The sequence below is a fragment of the Eptatretus burgeri genome, chromosome 3, assembly GCF_056783735.1.
Source record: "Eptatretus burgeri isolate ZD-2024b chromosome 3, Ebu_testis_v1, whole genome shotgun sequence".
NCBI classification, from domain to species: domain Eukaryota; kingdom Metazoa; phylum Chordata; class Myxini; order Myxiniformes; family Myxinidae; genus Eptatretus; species Eptatretus burgeri.
Genome location: NC_140963.1, coordinates 48,623,238 through 48,644,741, shown reverse-complemented (window position 1 = coordinate 48,644,741; position 21,504 = coordinate 48,623,238). Strand labels below are relative to the sequence as shown.

At 43.0% G+C, this 21,504-nt stretch overlaps 1 protein-coding gene and 1 long non-coding RNA gene across 4 annotated transcripts in view; one reads left to right on the top strand and one right to left on the bottom strand.

Annotated features, from left to right (window-relative positions):
- PECR (peroxisomal trans-2-enoyl-CoA reductase) overlaps positions 1-19,746 on the bottom strand; it is a 108,672-nt gene extending 88,926 nt beyond the window's left edge. Inside the window, exons 1-2 of one of the 3 annotated variants that reach the window (XM_085873192.1) lie at positions 17,768-19,746; positions 8,853-9,009 (exon numbers count right to left, since the gene is read on the bottom strand). In XM_085873192.1, the coding sequence (XP_085729318.1) occupies positions 8,853-9,009 (157 nt within the window). In that variant the 5' untranslated portion in view covers positions 17,768-19,746. The other 2 variants (XM_085873193.1, XM_085873194.1) reach the window with 2 other exon arrangements.
- On the top strand, positions 9,005-17,914 carry LOC147029826 (uncharacterized). Its single transcript, XR_015056105.1, has 2 exons — positions 9,005-9,368; positions 9,481-17,914. It is a non-coding gene; the product is annotated as an uncharacterized LOC147029826 (long non-coding RNA).
- Positions 19,747-21,504: the final 1,758 nt, after the last annotated feature.

Here is a 21,504-nt window from a genome sequence, read left to right as displayed (position 1 = left end):
CCACGACATCTCAACAACCTCGTCAATCTCCACAACACAGCGACCCTCCTCTACAGACAAAAACACCAGAGAACAAAAGCAACGGTTAAAAAACAAGATGCTCCGAAGAGAGACATCCCGATCACGCCTGGGATTTCCTCCCGAGGAAACCTACCAACCAAGTTTCATCGAAATCGCCATTGTATTAACAGAGCACTGGACCGAACAGACGGACAGACAGACAGAGACAGAGACAGACATATCGACGGAATAACTGATAATAAGGGTAGAACAAATTTCAAAATAAAAAAATTATTTATTTATTTTTTCGACTGGATTGACCACCCAATATATATATATACATACATACATACATACATACATGGTGTCCCAAAAAAATGTACTCACTCTTTAAATGATAATAAATGCATTGTTTGACTTAGAAACAACATTAATGGTTAAATGTATAAATGCATGTTTACAAATGTCCAAACTGATGACCATCACGTTCCAAACACAGCCGATAACGCGGACCAATGGATTCAACAGCGTTACGAATCATTTCATTTGGAACTGCAAGACATTGTCTTTCAATTTCCTCTTTCAGCTCATCGACTGTTGCTGGTTTTGAGCTGTAAACCTTATCTTTGAGATAACCCCATAAAAATAATTCCATTGGAGTGAGATCTGGGAACGCGCAGGGAATTCAACACTACCTCTTCGCCCAATCCATCTGTTCGGAAAAGTTGCTTTGAGATAGGCCCTTACATCACTGTGGTAGTGGGGAGGTGCTCCATCTTGCTGAAAGTAAATCTCTTCGTCACCAAATATCTCTTTGACACGTGGATCGACGGATTCCTGCAGCAAGTTAAAGTAAACATCCCCAGTGACAGTTTGGTCAAAAAAGAATAGCCCTAGGATGCCCAATGCTGATATCCCACACCACACAGTAACCCCTGGTAAGTTTAAATGGTGTTCCATAGTAACATGCGGATTTTCAGGAGCTCAGTAGGTGCAATTGTGTCGGTTAAATTGACCCATTTAACTTGAAGCTCCAAACAATTTTGGATGGAAATGCTGCATCTTCTTCGCATTTGCCCAGGTACCACTCACAAAATTCAGCTCTCCGGTCAGGATTGTCTTCATTGAGACTTTAGAGCGTGGATTAATTTTGGAATGCAACTTTTCCAATTAATTTGCTTCAAAATGCGATGGGCGCTTGATTTTGGGATTCCTGTCTCACGAGCCATTTGTCGTACAGATTTTCGTGGGGATCGGTGGAGGGTTTCCAGCAATTGATTTTCCTTTGTGGGGGTGGTTGATGACCGTGGTCTTCCAAAACGCTCCTTATGGACGTCATGCACATTTCCATCTGTTTCAAACTTATCTCGGATGCGAGCAATAGTGCGTCGCGTTGGTGGATCTTTGTGAAAATGTCTTCTAAATTGTCTTTGCACTTCCATGATGTTTTCGTGCTTCCAGTAGCACTTTCTCATAAATTTTCTTTCTTCAAAACCTAGTCGGACTTCTGCCATTATTATGGTCAATTTGATCTGAAAATAAATGAAAAATTCAATAAGTTATGAGGAGCCAAAATGTGAGTACATTTTTTTGGGAGACCATGTATGTATGTATGTATGTATGTATGTATGTATGTATGTATGTATGTATGTATATATATATTGTTGTGGTTGACGAAATTCGCAAACCACCATTCAGGTCCCTTAGGTGAGATATCTCTGTAAGTATATGTGTAATTAGGCCCAAACCCGTTGTTTAGAGGGAATAAATGTCATTCATGCGGGCTGCGACCCTTTTAGATAGCCGTTTTTCTTTACTATCTTTATTTTGGACCAGCCGCCATTACTACAACCACCAACCACGTCTCAACAGCCATCACACAACAACCACCAGCCGCAACACCGCTTCACAACAACAACAACGCCAACAGCCACGACCTTTACCGTCACATCTCGCTCTCGCAACCATCGCATCACCACTATTCCCGCGCCACTTGTGGGCACCGATACTGGACTCGTGCAGGGCGCGCACCGAGCAGGGGTGCAAAAGCGCCGGCCTTTCCGAAGAAAACGGATCAAAAACGACTCACGCCCACTTCTGTTCCGTCCTATCGGTGAGCGTGGGGCGATTTGGCCCCGCCTCCAGGTACGTTGGAGTGTGGTCGCTATATGCAAATTCATGGATCAAAAAGCATTCACGCCCACTTTTCCTCGGTCCAATGGGGAGCCAGTTAGAGGTGAAGGGTCGGAGGTAAAGGGTCAAAGGTGAAGGAGCGAGCCCACGGGGGATATAAACGACCGCGTTCGTGAGTTCGCAGTTGGGAGTTCGCGGAGCCAGTGAAGAGTTGGGACGAGTCAAGAGAGGAGACGGAGAGGGCGATCGGACGAAGCTGTGGAGAGGCGGCGGCGGCGAAGGCGGTTGAGGGGGTGCTCGTGTCGGATTCGGGGAACTGCGGAGGGAGAGGCCGGCGGCGCGACCGAGGTCGTGGTGGAGACGCTCGTCGCGGGACCCGAGACAGGGAGATATCCTCCATCCCCCGAGCATCAACAACCCCCTCCTGTTTCCCCCCGCGCTGAGATAGTGCGACAAGGGGGCCCCTTTCCCACCCCCTACCAGACACTGTCCGCGAGGCCCGCGGAGTTGGGGCGCCACCGCCACTTTGCGTCTCATCATCAGACGGGTAGGCCCGACGCGGTCTCGGCCCCAGGCCCGCCTCATCCTTGAGGGTGGTCCTTTTCTTTTACTTTGGGTATATGTGTTGTCGGCGCCGTCTGTGAAGTAAAATTGTATAAGTGTTGCCGTGTGCTCGGTAGTCGGATAGCTCTGCATTGTCTTCTTCTTTTATATTTGCTTTTTGTGTAAATTGTGTTTCTTCTTCTATTACGTTTGCTTTTGGTGTAATTGTATATGTGTGCTTTCCGTTCATCGCGAAATAAATGTGCTTTATGTTGAACTGTTTTCCCGCTTCGCTTCGTCTTTTCCTCTATTGAATCTCCATCTTACTTCACGTAAAGGGTTGGTCGTGGGCTAAAACGCCCGATAATTAATCGAACCGTCGAGGCCGACGACAACACCGCTCGGTTATCCCGATAGTACGGAACGGGTCACTTAAAGTGGCCCGTGTCCGAAGTCGACCTGCGGCGAGGTGCGATCGCCCTGTCTACCCTCCGTGTGGGTACTTAGGTAGGTCGAATTTGGCGAGCAACCCTATCCCACGCGGGGGGCCGATTGGCACGATCGTGGTGAGGCCGAAAGGTCCACCCGTGACTAGACTAGTTCCCGGCGTTAGTCCGAGAGGGTCACGACTGGATTGTCCGTCCGGTGGGCGACGTGCCGCGATTCGAGTTACGTGGCCGTTCGCACGCCGGCGGGCGCGAATCCGCAACACTGGTGTCAGGTCATGCGATACAAACTCAAACTCATCGCCCTCCTCGCGGCACTGGTATTGGAGAACGGGAAAACGGGCTCTCCTGTCTCCAATTAAATTCACGGGAATCGGTCCAGGGGTGAGAGGAGCGACCCCCGATTCCCTCCAAATTACGAGCGAGCTAAATTAACCCTTTACGAGAAGCAAGATGGCGTCTCAAGGCGAGCGGGAGCCGGGGGTATTAGAAATGGATGTAGAATGTGTAGAATCCATGGTCCAGGATGAAATCCCCGTGCAGGAAATGTTGGTTGTACAGGAAAACGAACTCGCCCAACTGAACCCAGAGCCCGAAATAGGTGCGGCAGCGGCCGCGGTGTATGACACCTCCCCTCCCCCTCTCCACCAAACCCCCCCGATCCTTGCCGAATCGGCTCACCCAAGCGCACCCGACATGGCCCAGCTATTCACCATGCTGGCAAAAATGAATGCGGAACTGAAAACGAAAATGGATGCAAACACAAATGAAATGAAAGGCATGAACGAAAAGATGGATGCGAATACACAACAAATGAACGAAAACATGGATACAAACACAAACGAAATAAAAGGCATGAACAAGCAAATGAAAGGCATGAACAAGCAAATGAACGGAATGGAAACAAACATGAAGGAAGAAACGAAAAAGCTGCGGGGTGAGACGCAGAACATGGGCCGAAGCCTGCAGGCGGGCATGAAGGCAGTGACCAGGGAGCTAAAAATGGCGACTCCACGTGTGGGAGCGAACGAGCTGGAAGGGGGTGCAACGGCTGTCGGGCCCGCGGTGGAGGCGGGTGACAAAATAATTCGGGGGGGCGTGTTGGGCGAGGGTCGTGACAGAAAAAGTAACGGTAACCGAAAGGGACAAACTAATTGGGGTGACGGAGACGTGCACGAGGGAGATAAGGGAAGAGACGGAAATAATAGTTGAGACAAGGGAGGTAAAGGGTGAAGAGGTGACTGAGTTGGCAGAGACACGGGAGATGGGAACGATAGAGGGAAGACTGCACGATGAAGACGGGGTAAGTGACGCACACACACACGGAGGTAGTGGAGGATAATGGGGGTGAACTCGCGGACTGGGTCGAGACCCGGTGCGAGCAGTTGGATGGCCTCCTCCAGGAACGAGGGGAGGGAGTATGCCCCCTTGAGGCGAGTCACGACCAGGTGAGTTCGGTCGTGTCAAGCGAGGTCGAGGGGAGGAGTGCTTCGAACGGGTGCACGGAGAGCTTGGGGGGTATAGAGGCCCCAGAGACCCTTGTGGGGACACGAATCCCCAGTGTGGTTGTCCCTGTGTGTGTGTGGTGCAAGGTGTGAGTGCGTCCCCGTGGGTGGAAGCGACCCCGTGTGTGAGTGGTGTGGTGGCGATTGTGCCGGAGTACGTGCTTCCCAGCACGCCGTGTGTAAAAGGGGCACCGCAAGTGGAAGAGGCCGTGTGTGTGGATGAAACGGCCAGTATGAATGGAGCACCACGTGTGAGTGGTGTGGTGGCGAGTGTGCCGGAGTGGGTGCTTCCCAGCACGCCGTGTGTGGATGAGACACCGCGGTTGAGTGCCCCCGCGTGTGTGAGTGAGGCACGGTGTGTGGATGAGGCACCGCGGGTGAGTGCCCCCACGTGCGTGAGTGGTGTGGTTTGTGTGAGGGAAATGGCACGAGTGAGTGAAAGGCCGCGAGTGAGTGGAGCCACGTGTGCGAGGGAGATGGCATGCGTGGGTGAACGGCCGAGTGCAAGGGAGACCGTGTGTGTGAGAGAGCGGTATGTAAGGGAGATGTCGGTCGGCATGTGTGAACATGCAGCCGCGTCTCCCGGTGTGAGTTTAATGGTGTGGAGTGTGAGCGTCGTAACACGCAGGTGTGCGTGGGTCGAATGGCGACGACGACGACATGCGAGTAAAGAAACCCGAGTAGCGGCTGGAGTTGTTTCGGGGACGTGCAGGGTTCACCCAGCAGTGAGCACGAGGTCCGTGCTAATCTAATACCGATTACGCGAGCACACGGCAACACTTATACAATTTTACTTCACAGACGGCGCCGACAACACATACCCAAAACCAAGAAAAAGAACACCCTCAAGGATGAGGCGGGCCTGAGGCCGAGACCGGGTCGGGCCTACCCGTCTGGTTATGAGACGCGGAGCGGCGATGGTGCCTCAACTCCGCGGGCCCCGCGGACAGTGTCTGGTAGGGGGTGGGAAAGGGGCCCCCTTGGTCGCACTATCTCAGCGCGGGGGGAAACAGGAGGGGGTTGCTGATGCTCGGGGGAAAGGAGGATTTCTACTCTGCCTCGAGTCCCGCGACGAACGTCTCCACCTCGACCAGGTCGCGCCGTCGGCCTCCCTGGTGTGCAGCTCCCGGCACGACGCGAGCACCCCCTCGTCTGCCCTCGCCGCCTCTCCACAGCTCCGTCCCCTTCGCTCCGACTCCAACGCACACGACGACGACCAACTCCTTCTTGCTTCTTCTTCCCAACTCCACCGACTGCGAAGTCTTAACTCTACTCTACTGACGAACGCGGTCGCTTATATAAGCCCCGTGGCTTCGCCTTTGACCCCCTGCCTTCGACCTTTCACCTCGCTCCCCATTGGCCCGAGAAAAAGTGGGCATGAATGCTTTTTGATCCATAAATTTGCATATAGCGATCGCCCTCCAACGCCCTGGAGGCCGGGCCAAATCACCCCTCGCTCACCGATTGGACGGAACAAAAGTGGGCGTGTGTCGTTTTTGATCCGTTTTTGGAGCTGAAAATCCGTGGTTTTGTACACGCTGTTCGGCGCGCGCCCTGCACGAGTCCAACACCGGTACCCACAAGCGGCGCAAGAACGGTGGCGATGCGACGGTTGCGAGGTGTGACGTGAAGCGGCGCCGCGGTGGGTGGTTGATGTTGTGGTTGGTGGTGGTAATCATGGCGGTTGGTCCAAAATAAAGATAGTAAAAGAAAAACGGCTATCCTGAAGAGTCGCAGCACGCATAAATGACATGTATTCCCACTAGACAACGGGTTTGGGCCTAACTACACATATACTTACCGAGATATCTCACCTAAGGGACCTGAATGGTGGTTTGCGAATTTGGTAACCACAACAATATATATACATATATATACATACACCACATATATATACATATACTATATATACATACCATATATATATATACATATACTATATATACATACCATATATATATATACATATACTATATATACATACCATATATATATATACATATACTATATATACACACCATATATATATATACATATAGTATATATACATAGCGTATATATATACATAAACTCTATATATATAACATATATATATACATGTATTAGATATACATACCATATATATATACATATACTATATATACATACCATATATATATATACATATACTATATATACATACCATATATATATATATATACATATACTATATATACATACCATATATATATATATACATATACTATATATACATACCATATATATATATATATACATATACTATATATACATACCATATATATATATATATACATATACTATATATACATACCATATATATATATATATACATATACTATATATACATACCATATATATATATATATACATATACTATATATACATACCATATATACATATACATATACTATATACATATACTATATATACATACCATATATATATATACATATACTATATATACATACCATATATACATATACTATATATACATACCATATATATATATACATATACTATGTATACATACCATATATATATATACATATACTATGTATACATACCATATATATATATACATATACTATATATACATACCATATATATATACATATACTATATATACATACCATATATATATACATATACTATATATACATACCATATATATATACATATACTATATATACATACCATATATATATACATATACTATATATACATACCATATATATATACATATACTATATATACATACCATATATATATACATATACTATATATACATACCATATATATATATATATATATACTATATATACATACCATATATATATATATATATATATATATATATATATATATATATATATATACATACATATATATAGATACATATACATACATACATACATACATATATATACATACATACATATATATACATATATATATATACATACATATATATACATATATATATATATACATATATATATATATACATACATATACATACATACATATACATACATATATATGTATATATATATATATATATATATATATATATATATATATGTATATATATATATATATATATATATATATATATATATACATATATATATATATATATATATATATATATATATATATATATATATATATATATATATATATATATATATATATATATATATATATATATATATATATATATATATATATATATATATATATATATATATATATATATATATATATATATATATATATATATATATATATATATATATATATATATATATATATATATATATATATATATATATATATATATATATATATATATATATATATATATATATATATATATATATATATATATATATATATATATATATATATATATATATATATATATATATATATATATATATATATATATATATATATATATATATATATATATATATATATATATATATATGTATGTATATATATATATATATGTATATATATATGTATATATATATATATGTATGTATATATATATATATATATATATATATATATATATATATATATATATATATATATATATATATATATATATATATATATATATATATATATATATATATATATATATATATATATGTATATATATATTCACATACACATATATATATATATATATATATATATATATATATATATATATATATATATATATATATATATCCACATACATATATATATATATATATATATATATATATATATATATCCACATACATATATACATATATATATATATATATATATATATATATATACATATATCCACATACATATATACATATATATATATATACATATACATACATGCAATTACATATACATACATATTTATTTATATATTCCCTTTATCCCACCCTTCTGCGATGAGAAAAGAAAATAAAGAGCTCCGCTCAGATGACCTTTCACCTTGTGCCAGAAAGAGCAGTCGATGAAAGTGGAGGCACAGCCGAGCTGGAAGATACATCAACTTGTTGCCTTTTCCTCAGATAAGTTTTTAACTGCAAACTTTCCTTTGTGAAGAAATGTGTGGTTTATCTGCAGCATAAGGTAAACTTGGCTTCTTCACTCGAAGGCCGATTTAATTTGCTCACTACACGACCTATCTCACCATCCTCACCCCTCTCGTCACCTTCCCCATTTCCGCTCTGCACATTGCACCCACCCAGAGAAAGCAGTTCCCTCGCGATGGCTTTGCCGATGCCGGTTCCACCGCCCGTCACGATGGCCACTCTTCCAGCAAACAAGTGTTCCCGGAATACGCTGCGCAGCGCCATCTGCACAGACAATGTCGACACTTCAAACCGGTACCAAACAGCAGCTGACGTCAGCTCCCAATCGGAATTAAATAATACAAAGTGGAAAGATCTTTTCAAATATATTTTTCTTTCCTTCTATCAACGGTATTAGAGGACGTGACAAAGATTGAATTGGGAGAGGCTTCCGGTCCTTGTTTGGTGAATGGAACACTCCTACCTCGTGAGAACGCCCACCTTCTACAATTGGACTCTCCACAAATCGGATACCTGGGCTGTCCTTGCTCTTTGTGATCGTACACAAAGTACATCACTCCGCTTTGGCTCCCCACCCCTTGCCATGTTCGGTGACGTTTCGCCTGACCCCCCCTGACCCGAAGGTGAAGGACGTTATGTTTTCACCCCTTTCCGTTTGTTCGTTAAGATTTTTCAAGTATATTGATTGGTCATTTTGTTATTCTGTCTGTCTGTTTGTTTGTTTATCACCTTCAGGTCACAATTTTCAACCGATCTTCACGAAACTTCACCACCTGGTAGAGTTTGACATAAGGAAGAAGCCTTTTGTTGAGGTCAAAAGGTCAACATACACCAAAGGTCAGCAACTTTGGTGTCATTTCTAAAATCCTCCATTTTCACTCCATCGACTTGAAATTTGAAGAAGATTTATATTTCAGGTCACTCAATTCAACTAGCCAATTATTTTGGAGGTCAACATAGGCCAAAGGTCAACAACTTGGGTGAGTTTTCTAAAATACTCAATTTACATCCGATTCACTTGAAATTTGAAGAGGATTTATATTTCAGGTCACTGAATTCAACCACCAATTATTTTTGAGGTCAAATTTGTTTTATGGATTTTGCAAGTACCGTACACCGCACGACGTCATCTTGTTGGGTAGTCGCGATACTACCGTTTTTCTCAGGGTTTCCATTTGTCTGTATGTATATAATGGACAGCTCTGTAGGCCAGAGGAGTCAACCGATTTTGATGAAACTTGACTGGTCGGTTCATACCAGGATATAGTTGGATGCTTTTGAGCACCGTTGCTATGGACGCCACCGTTGCCTAGCAACGGGACTTTGAAATGTTTGAAAAAAATCTGGAAAATATTTTCTTTTCGTAAATCAAAAATCGGCTTCCGCACTTTTATGCGCACTATAATCAAACTCTTTGTCAAAAATTTTCAGCCCGATCCATCAAAAACTGTATGACTAGTATGCAATTATATGGCGACCACCCATGTCGCCTACCGGCTTGTTCTGTCTGTCTGTTTGTTTGTGTACAGGATGTCTCAAAAAGTTGTAGACAGATTCGGATGAAACTTGGTTGATATGTTGGGTGTGTGACAAGGAAGAATTGGTTCAATTTTGGTGAAGATTCAAATCCGGATCTCGATCTGATCATTTTTAAGTGATTCTTCACCATTCAGAGATAGGACAAAACCGATATATCGCACGATATCTCAAAAAAATTGTGGACGGATTCGGACGAAATTTGGTGGACAGTTTGGGTGTGTGGCAAGGACGAATTGATTCGATTTTGGTGAATATCTGGATCTGGATACAAGAATTATTTAATTTCTTACGTGATTCTTCACCATCGAGAGATGGGGCCAAAAATGATTTCGTACTGTACAACATGGTATTTACCTTCGCCACCAAAGGTGAAGGAAGTTATGTTTTCACCCCTTTCTGTCTGTTTGTTTGTCTGTGTACAGGATATTTCAAAAAGTTGTGGACGGATCCGGATGAAATTTTGTGGACATGTTCGATATGAGACAATGACGAACTGATTCGATTTTGGTAAAGATGTGAATCGGGATCCGACAACTAGAATTTTTTTTAGTGATTTCTCACCATTGAGAGATTAGGCTCAAAAGCGATACATAGCATGATATTTCAAAAATGTATTGGCCCAGATATGTTCTCATGGACCAGGCATTACAGAGCAGAGGTATGCGCTCTACCGAGTGCCCTTCTCGTTCTTTAAGAAAATGTCCATTATTATAAACTCGATGCCAGCAATGTCAACCTTGTTCACATATAATAAACAGAGCCATAACATTTTATGAAGAGGTCATACACACGATATGCAGCACATACAGAACTTAGTGATGTTAGTCAACCTCTGATACAAGTCCGAACACTTGTCTCTCACAGGGTTTGGCACGTAATGGTAACAGACTGATTTCACTATTCAGTGTACAATGTTCTTCAATCACTGAGATCATATGGTTTGGATCGTATTTTGCCACCTTTTGACAATTCACTCAAGAGTAACTAAATTACTAAATAACATTAATAAATCACTTGCTGAAACCCCGTCACAGACGAATTCCGTTCCATGAGCCCAATATGACAACCAATGGTGGCTCTTGTAAGAGCCGGATCCCAGTCGATGTACTCCATGGCCTTACCTAATGAGGCCTACAAAACGTCCTTGTACACGACATTTTTGGTGTACACTACTCCTTGTGAAGAAGTCCCCTGATTTGTGCACGTGTCTACTTTGACGTACAAACACCATGTCAAAACTTCTCAGGTCACAGTACCGAGAAAAACGTGACGCGACCGCTAGGAGGAGCACAAAATTGGTCCTTCAGTATTAATATATAGATATTTACATGAAGCCGAAGAGACTCACCAACCAGCGTGTGGTGGTCAATGGTGTTACCAGGAACAGCCATCTACCGAGTCGGAGACCAAAAAGCTTTACTACGAATGGTCTGAGACCACAAGGAAAGCTGAGAGAACTCTCTATCCGTGCAGTCGCGTCAGTCAGCAGTCTATCTGCCGGAGACCACACATACGTCCCTAAGTCAATACAAATCTCGACGATGAGCACTTGCACAAGATGGCTCCCTTCTTCAAAACCGTGCACCAGAAGTCCAAACACATGCTCAGCTGTGCCCTCTGTGCCATGAACAAATACAACATCTGGCCCAAGGGGAAAACAACCCCTCCACATACCGATGACGACAACAACAACAACAACAACAACAACAACAACACTACGAGTCACGTGCCGCCAAAATGACGAGGACGATTCTTCACCTGGCCACACGGAATGGGGTCGCTGAACAATTCCAGGTTCACATGATACAGTGGGCCCCCCTATTCCTCCTTTACTGTTGAAATTGGTTTGAAAATGAATTTTGTCACATGAAATTCAGTGCAGCAGTCGTACCTTCTCCAACACGTTCCCTCTCTCCTGGTTTTTGCAAACTGCCGGTCAGTGTCTTTCATTTTCGTTTTGTTTTCATGAGCAAAGCCATTCCAGCTATCTGGTTTATTATCTCATGGTGGTGTTCTTGTCGATGCCAATTCAGCCTTGACAAGATTCGTTGTGACATTCAACAAGCCAACTTGGACATTAAACAGAATAAATAATTATTTTACCCAGTACATTTGACTGAATCTTTACCACATTAAATCATCTTTCACCACAGCATAATTAAATCTATATACTGGTCCATAACTTATGCTCCTGTTCCCAACCCATCCTGTTCTGTCCCCATCTTACCCCAACTTACTGCCCAGCAGGCACACGACATCAGTATGAAAGATTCACGATGTTGGGAATCGGCCACTTGGTTGTACAACCATATCACGACGCGGTACAGCCGCAGCATGCAGTGCGATTATCCAAAAACTGCTAGTTTTTCTGCCTCATGTGTTTACAGGGAGAGCGCTTTGCCACCTCGTGCCGTGTGATTGTGTCTGCCTTTCACTGGAGGAGAGGTCTGATTTGCCAATTGCGATTTCTGCAACACGAGCCACCATTTGCAAAGTTTGGTTAAACTTGTGAACTTTCAGCTGTTTCTGAGTGTGGCACACAATCCGCTTTAATCTGCAGAAGACTTTAGCTTTTTTAGTTAAAATTATCTTCCACTGTGATCATTTTTGGTAAGTATAATATTATAAATCGATTTTATGCGTTTTAGCTTTTGTTTCTGGACGTTTTTAAGATCACAGAATCCACGATGATGTGTTCCTGTTACTGTTGTGCTGGAATCTATATCGTTACATTCAATGTAAACTCTCCCGGGCCCGAGCCGTTCGGGCCACTCGATCGTGATTCGAGCGTTGGACTCGGGAACGTGCATCTGACTATCGAATCCTCTGGCACCCGATTTCATCATTCGCTTATCACGTTTAGCTGTTGCTGATATGGCCCTGATCGTGTGTACAAATCGACGGTAAATAATAATCAATTCATTTTTCCGTGGGACTGGTGAAAAAAAAAAACACCTGTCTGTGGCAAAAAAGGGAACTCTGCAAAAATTACTTTGGACAAGTTTAATTTGGTTCAGAACCTTTTAAAATATTTTGCTGGTGTGGATAATCCTTCGGCTGTTCGGGTCCGATGAATTACCGCAATGTAACAAATTTAAAGTTCCACTGCCCTTAAAAAAAGCCTCAATTAATATTATTTTTAATAAAATACTATTTTTTTATGTCCTCTTTTAACGAGTTAGGCCTAACCAAAGGCAAAAGGAAAACAATTGTCAGTTATTGTTCACCAAAAAATATGAAGTTTTGTCATAAAAAATATTAACCCTTTGGCCGCCGACAAATTGGCGCTTGTAACAATGAAGCCTTCATTGCAGTAGTTTGTCACTATAGGGGAATTGTTCAAGTTTTTCGGTGCACAATTGTTTTCCTTTGGTAAAATGTTTATCAAAAGACATGAAAATAACTTTATATTATAAAAAAAATAATATTAATTGAGGCTTTTTAAGGGCAGTGGAACTTAAAATTTGTTACAAGCTGCTTCGAACACTGGTGTACTAAATTGTTTTTATTTTCTAAAATAAGGGTGATGTCCAATGCTGTGATGTCCACATACAATTTGTGTGGAAAGAATGGGAAGAGACTTTTCCGGAACCTGAATTTTTATAAAGTTGTCAGAGGTAATGAATTCACATTGCACGCAATTCACGTAATTCACAGTCTTGTTTGATGATCATAAAGCCCAATATATACGAAGTGGAAATTCTTATTATTTTTCAGACAGTACCATGGCCAATCAGCCAACAGCAACGAAGGTGGCTGTGGACACTGCCATATCACAACATTTGAAATATGCCCCTGATTGGCATGGAGGTACAGGCAGGAACAAGCCCTCATGTAATAATAACGAGTAACAGCAACACGCTGTGTCGGCATGGAGGTGCAGGCAGGAACAAGCCCTCATGTAATAATAACGATGAACAGCAACACGCTGTGTCGGCATGGAGGTGCAGGCAGGGACAAGCCCTCATGTAATAATAACGAGTAACAGCAACACGATGTGCCAGCCGTCCACGTCCTTGATTATTATTAAGAATTTGCAGCATAGTTAATTGTAATGTTGTACGTTGGAAACCCAGCCTAAGTTTACATTGTGAAAATATTTACATGTACTTTTATGCATAATGAAGTTATTTTCTTTTCTTGTGAAATTAAGATTGAAAACACCCAACAAATTAATTTTTTGTGCCTCGGAATTATTTATGTGAGATGCATTCAAAATTGTGTTCTCATATACTTGATGTTAGATTTATATTTTTTCTTTGTATGAATACACACACATAGATATATAGATATATATTTGATCTCATTGATTTGCCTGATTGCAATTAAGTTTTATATAATTTTATGCACTGAAGGGAATCGTGAAGGGGGGCGGCGCTCGGGAATCGTTAATTGGGTGGGACGTGAAGGAATCATGAAGAGGGCGGGGCATTAGGGAATCGTGACTGGGGTGGGACGCGAGGAAATCTTGAATGGGGTGGGACGCTGAAGAATCGTGAATGGGGCGGGACGCTAGGGAATCGTGAATGGGGCGGGAGCTTAGGAATCATGAATAGGGCGGGACGCTAGGAAATCATGAAGGGGGTGGGACGCTAGGGAATCATGAAGGGGGTGGTACGCTAGGGAATCATGAAGGGGGCGGGAAGCTAGGGAATCGTGACTGGGGCATGATGTGAAGGAATCATGACTGGGGCGTTATGCAAGGGAATCGTGAATGAGACCATATGCTCGAGAATCGTGAAGGGGCCGGCCACGAGGAAATCATGAAGGGTGTGGGATGCTGGGGAATCATGAAGGTGGTGGGACACAAGGGAATCATTAATGGGGTGGGACACAAGGGAATCATGAATGGGGTGGGACACAAAAGAATCATGAAAGGGGCGCTACGCTCGGGAATCATGAAGGTGGTGGGACACAAGGGAATCATGAAGGTGGTGGGACACAAAGGAATCATGAAAGGGGCGCTACGCTAGGGAATCATGAAGGGAGCGGGACGCTTGGGAATCATGAAGAGGGCAGGGAATCATAAAGAGGGCGGAGCATTCGGGAATTGTGACTGGTGTGGAATGCTAAAGAATCATTAGTGGGGCGGGATGCGAAGGAATCGTGACTGGGACGGGACGCATAGGAGCCATGACTGGGGCGGGACGCTCAAGAATCATGACTGGTGCAGGACGCTCGGGAATCGTGACTGGTGCGGGCCGGTAGGGAATTGTGAATGGGGTGGGACAAAAGGGAATCATGAATGGGGTGGGATGCAAAAGAATCGTGACTGGGGTGGGACGTGAAAGAATCTTGACTGGGGCGGGATGCTCGGGAATCGTGAATGGGGCAGTATGCCAGGGAATCTTGAAGGGGGCTGGACGCAAGGGAATCATTCAGGTCGCTGGACGATACTGAATCATGAAGGGGGTGGAATGGAAGGGATTCATGAATGGGGTGGGTTGCGAGGGAATCGTGAATGGGGCGGGATGCAAGGGAATCATAAATAGGGTCGGAAGCTCAGGGATCATGAAAGGGGTGGGACGTTAGGAAATCGTGACTCTGGCGGGATGTTAGGAAATCATAAACAGGGCGTGACATGAACGAATCGTGAACGGGGTGTGACAGTAGCGAATCGTGAATGGAGTGGGATGCTAGAGAATCATGAATGGGGCAGGACGTGAGGGAATCATGACTGGGGTGGGATAGTAAGGAATAGTGATGGGGGCAGGATGCTAGGAAATCATGAAGGGGGCTGGACGCAGGGGAATTGTGAAGGGAGTTGGACGCGGGGGGATCGTGAATGGGATGGGACGCAAAGGAATCGGGGTGTTCGGGAATCGTTACTGGAGGAGCTCGGTCTTGTTTTATATCTAATATATAAAAGGAGCTCGGTCTTGATGTGGCTGCATGCGTCTGTGCGCCGGCCCATAAACAGTTGTCTTTCAGTGGATCCAACAATATGGGAGACAACTAATCTAATGTACTAGAATGTAAGACCCATCGCTTCGCTGATGGGAATACCGATCCTTGCCACATTGTTAAAAAAAACCCAACAACAAACAGTTGTTATGAAAGGAAAATAAAATTCGGCGGTGTATTCATACCGGCCTAGCTATACACTCAGGAGCGACAAAGGGGAGAGTGGAAATGGGATATTCATCAAGCCTTTTTATATGCTGAATTCTGAATAATATGGAATAAAACACTAAGAAGAAGATCAAAAAAAATACATTAGAAAGGAGGTGGTTGCGAGGGGATGTGATAGAGATGTTAAAGACAATGGAGGGTGTGGACTAAAAAGAGCAGAAGAGTTCTTCATCAAAATAGACAGTGCTAGGATAAAGGGCCATAACCTGAGAGTAAAAAAAGAGGGGAGTTACTTGAGGGGTAATCAGGCAGGGGTCTTTCATGCAGAGAGGAGTTAATGCATGGTGTGTGGTCTCCCTGTAAAGGTCGTGCAAGCACAAACAGTAGATAGGTTCCGAGAAGTATTGGAGATAGAGGGAAACGGGGATATTGGCAAGACTTGTAATTGTGTACATCTGTGTTGAGTGCGATTTCTGGAAGAGGGTTTCATTGAGGGAGAGTGTATGTGGTTGATGTTGTATATTCTTCATCCTAAAACCTCCTTCGCCCAACCCCCCACCCCCCCATCCCAGCAAAAAAGAAATGCAGAAAACATTGTAACAAACAAGGACAGAAAAAGACATAAATGCCATAGCCCCCGTGGTTTTAGTAATGTTGCTTGATGGAGTTAAAGGGCCAGCTCATATTTACAAGATTTATATGCACGTGAAACTGACTGGAGTGGTCATGTGACATGGAAGTTGGCATACGTTTGGGTTATTCAGTCGTGAATATTAATGATGTGGGTCACGTAGTTATCTGGTCACGTGACATGAATGTTGTTTTTGATACGGAATGCAAATTTCGCACAGAAGGGATTTTTTTTTTGTATACCTTATTGAGGCTCGCATGGGAGCTAACACACAATGCACAGCAAGGGGGGCATGAGACAAGAAGGGCAGGAGTGGGAAGGACAAAACAGTGGGGAACAGAGACATTAGGAGATCTGTGGAAGGGAGAGGGACCGGATGAGGTGGGGAACACGGGATATACAAGATGAATATTACAGGGACTTTCAGGAAGGAAAGCAGGGAATTTGAAGGGTGTGGGTTTGGGGTGGATTAACAGGGGTAGAAAAGATCGAGGATCTGATGGGGGACGATAAGAGGTGGTAGTGAACGGCTGTTTTGCAGGCCTGGAGGGAAGAATGGGATTGAACAGAGTGAGGGAGTTTATTCCAAAGGTGGGAAAAAAAAGAGGAATGAAAGAGTGAAGTTGAGGAGTGATTCGTGATTTTGGTAGTTTTACCAGAAGGGGGTTGTTGGCGGACATTGAGTGCCCTGCAGAAATATGGTGGGGACAAATCACAGACACAGCAAGGGGGGTGAGACAGGAGAGGAGACTGTAGAAGACAGAAAGACAATCGACCTGCCTGTGGTGAGAGAGTGAGAGGCCCAAAGACTCAGCCTCATCGCGGGAGATACCAATGATCCGAATGCCTTGGTTTCCACAGCGTGAAGCCGAGAAAGGTGGAAGGCAGGAGCACCAGCCCAGAGGAGAGAGCAGTACTCTATCAGGCTGCGGATGAAAGCTTTGTATGTGGTCAGGAGCTCAGGTGGGCTGAGGATTCAATGTTCATATATTTTTGGGGAGAAATATTGAATTACACAAACAGTATAACATTTAAAAACATTGATTGATGGATAAATGAAATTCTATACACTGGAGAAAATACAAATTTGTTATTCCGTTGAAAATGCTGTCCGATCGGTTTTTGTAAACTGTACATAAAGGTGGTTCGGGTGAAATTGAAACAAGTACTCAGAATTTTTTCTTTAATTTTCATGAAAGATGCTTCATTTTATGGGTATGAAAAAAATATGAAAGATAAATACATGTCTGAGAAATGGTTGAGGATGTTCTAAAAGTCGATTTTATTTACAACTAAAATGGCCACCAGTATACCAATCCTGGAATGGCCTATGTGTCCCGATTCTTGAATAGGAATGCTCCAGACAGTTCAACCAACACTTGCAGAGGTTCAAATCACTTTTTCTTTGTTAAATCACTCCAAGTGCATCGGTAAAAACCGTGCTGTTTCCAGATGCATGCAAACGTCCCACCAGACAGGGCAATGCCGGTCTCCCCGCTTCCAGCAAAGATGACACGACACATGGGGGAGCATAAATAACATGAGAATATGAAATTCACAATTAATAGAACACAATGAAGGAATTCACTCTTCCCCCACGGTTATAAGCAGCACGACCTCAGTTATGGGTCGCAGGTAAATATTGGACTTGTGGTCTTTCATGATGTGGATTCACACTTTTCGAACCGAACCATCTGTGCTGGGCAATGTCACAACCACATGTCCACGGGGCTAGTCATTCCTGTGTGCAACTGTATTCAGCAGAACGATATCACCGACACAAAAGTTGTGTTTCTTGACTTGCCACTGCATACAGGGCTGCAGGGTCGGAAGATATTCTTTGCACCATCATGACCAGAAGATATTCGTCAAATGGTGTACATGTCATCATTGATAGCCGAAGATGTCTGTAGGATGACCAAAATCACCTGGTGGTGCATGAAGAGGTGTCATTTTCATGGTAAGTAGTGCCGCTGGTGTCCAAGATTTCTGGCACGTATGGATCTGGAGACACCGGTCCAAGTGGATGAGCCTTGACAATGGAGCATAAATCCACCAGGAAGAAAGTAAGGAGCTTGTGGGCTTGAGAAAGTTTTGGCTCCAAGAGAATGGCATCTAAGATTCTATGACGGGCACTGATCATTCATTCCCACACTCTACCGATATGCGACACGTGGATGGGTTTGAACTTCCACTTCGAGAAAGTTTGAAACGTCGTGTTCCCAGTGAGCATTCATTCTTGGTAGCTAATAGAGCGATGAACCAAAACTCCAATCGTTAACCAACTACAGCAGGAAAAGTGGGTTTAATGGATAGTTCGAAATCCCAGAGAAATCTTGTCCCAGACAGCCGTATTGACTCCATCAAGTCATAGGCTTTCACAAAGCGAGTGGCCAAGTCTGCCGGGTTAATGTCGATTGCCATATAGTTCCATTGAAAAGGTGAGGTACTTTGATGGATCCTTTGCTGTGCGTCAGCCATGATGGAGATGGGCTCCTGTCTGAAGCGCACTAATACCACGAAGAGACAATTCACGAGCTCTAGATCAGGAAGTAGTACCTTATTTAGCGAGACATCACGATAGATAGCACTGCCATTGAATGACACAAATATTGTCATGTTTGTATGGATGGAATACAGCAAAATGAGGAAGATACCATCATGGTCATTTTGCCTCTATTCCCGTTTCAAGAGGCTCAGCATGCCCTTTGGAAAAGAGTTTAGCCATGAACTCTTTAAGGGCTGGTTTCTTATCCAGAAGCTTGCAAAGGGACTTAAAAAAAAGAGCAAATACAACCTGTCAGTTTACTGATGGGGAAAGTAAGGGAGGGTGTGGGGGGAGGAGGCATTGAGGGGAGAGAGTGGACAGAGGGAAGAGGGGGAGAGGACGGAGGGAGGAGAAGCTCGAAAGGGGGGGGGAAGAGCGTGGAAGGGGAGGGGAGGTGGAGAGAGCGACGCCTCACCAAACATTGCTATACACTGTGGGAGGGTGTTGTGCGAGGTGAGAGAGAGAGAGAGAGACACACACATACAGAGCGAGAGAGAGGGGGAGACAGACAGACAGAGTGAGAGACACACAGAGAAAGAGAGAGAGAGAGACACACACACACACACACACACACACACACACACACACACACACACACACAAAGAGAGAGAAAGAGCGAGTGAGGGTGGGGGCAGGGGAGGAGGAAAAAAAAATACAGAAGTGGGTGGAGGTGGGGTTAGCAAAGAGAATGATATGTTATGCTTAATGACCAAACATGAAAAAAGCTCATGTCAGAACAGCTCTACACACAATGACACAAGAGACTTTGCAAAATAATCTGCTGACACATCTGCAAAACGTTGATATCCCAGTTCCAGAAAATTTGTGGGAACATGAACCGAAAGCAATCACTGAAAACATGGAAGTACCGCTCACGCACAACCTAATGATCCCATTGACTGTGAACATCGAAAACAAAGCGATGCGACCAGATTTCATACTTAGGTACAAAAAAAGAGAAGAAGGCATTGCCAAGTGAGGTGTTAATACCAGTGATTTTGGATGAAACGATGCAGAAATCAACAAAATGACCAAATACCAAGACCTCAAGAATGAAGTAAAAATATCCTGAAAGCTAAAGAATGCCAAAGTTGTACCAGTGATAGCTGGACCTACAGGAATGATGATGAAGAATGTCACAGGGATATCAAGGACTATCCCTGGGAATATTACTACAAAAGAACTACAGATGGAAGCCATCTTGGGCTCAGTGACGATCCTGAAGAGAGCCCTCGGAACAAAACTGAGAACAAAAAAACCTAACAGCTTGGTCCATGAATCGTAACCCCTTACCAAAATAAAGGTGGATAGTTTGAGCCAGCCCTGGGAGGTCTCCATTCTACATTCTGAAACCTGCATATGTAGATACCAATCAATGACACACACACACACACACACACACACACACACACACACACACACACACACACACACACACACACACACACACACACACACACACACACACACACACACACACACACACACACACACACACAACCTAGAAAGTGGTGAGAAAAAAGTTTGTGAACCCTTTGGAATTTTCTGTATTTCTGCATAAATTTCACCTAAAATGTGATCAGATCTTCATCTATGTCCTCATAATAGATAAAGACAACCTGATTAAACAAATATCACACCAAAAAAAAAAAATCAACTTTTTCATTTATTTATTGAACAAAATGATCCAACATTCAATTTCTTTGTTGGAAAAACCATGTGAATCTTTACATTCAGTAAGTGGTGGCACAATCCTTGAAGCAGCGATAACTTCAACCAAGGGTTTCCTGTAACTCTTGATCAGTCCTGCGCATCAGCTCAGAGGAAGTTTTGCCCATTCCTCCTTACAGAACTTCTTTAACTCATATTTGTGGGCTTTCTTGCATGAACTGCTCATTTCAGATTCTGCCACAACATTTCATTTGGGTTAAGGTCTGGACTTTGACTTGCCCATTCCAAAACACAAAAT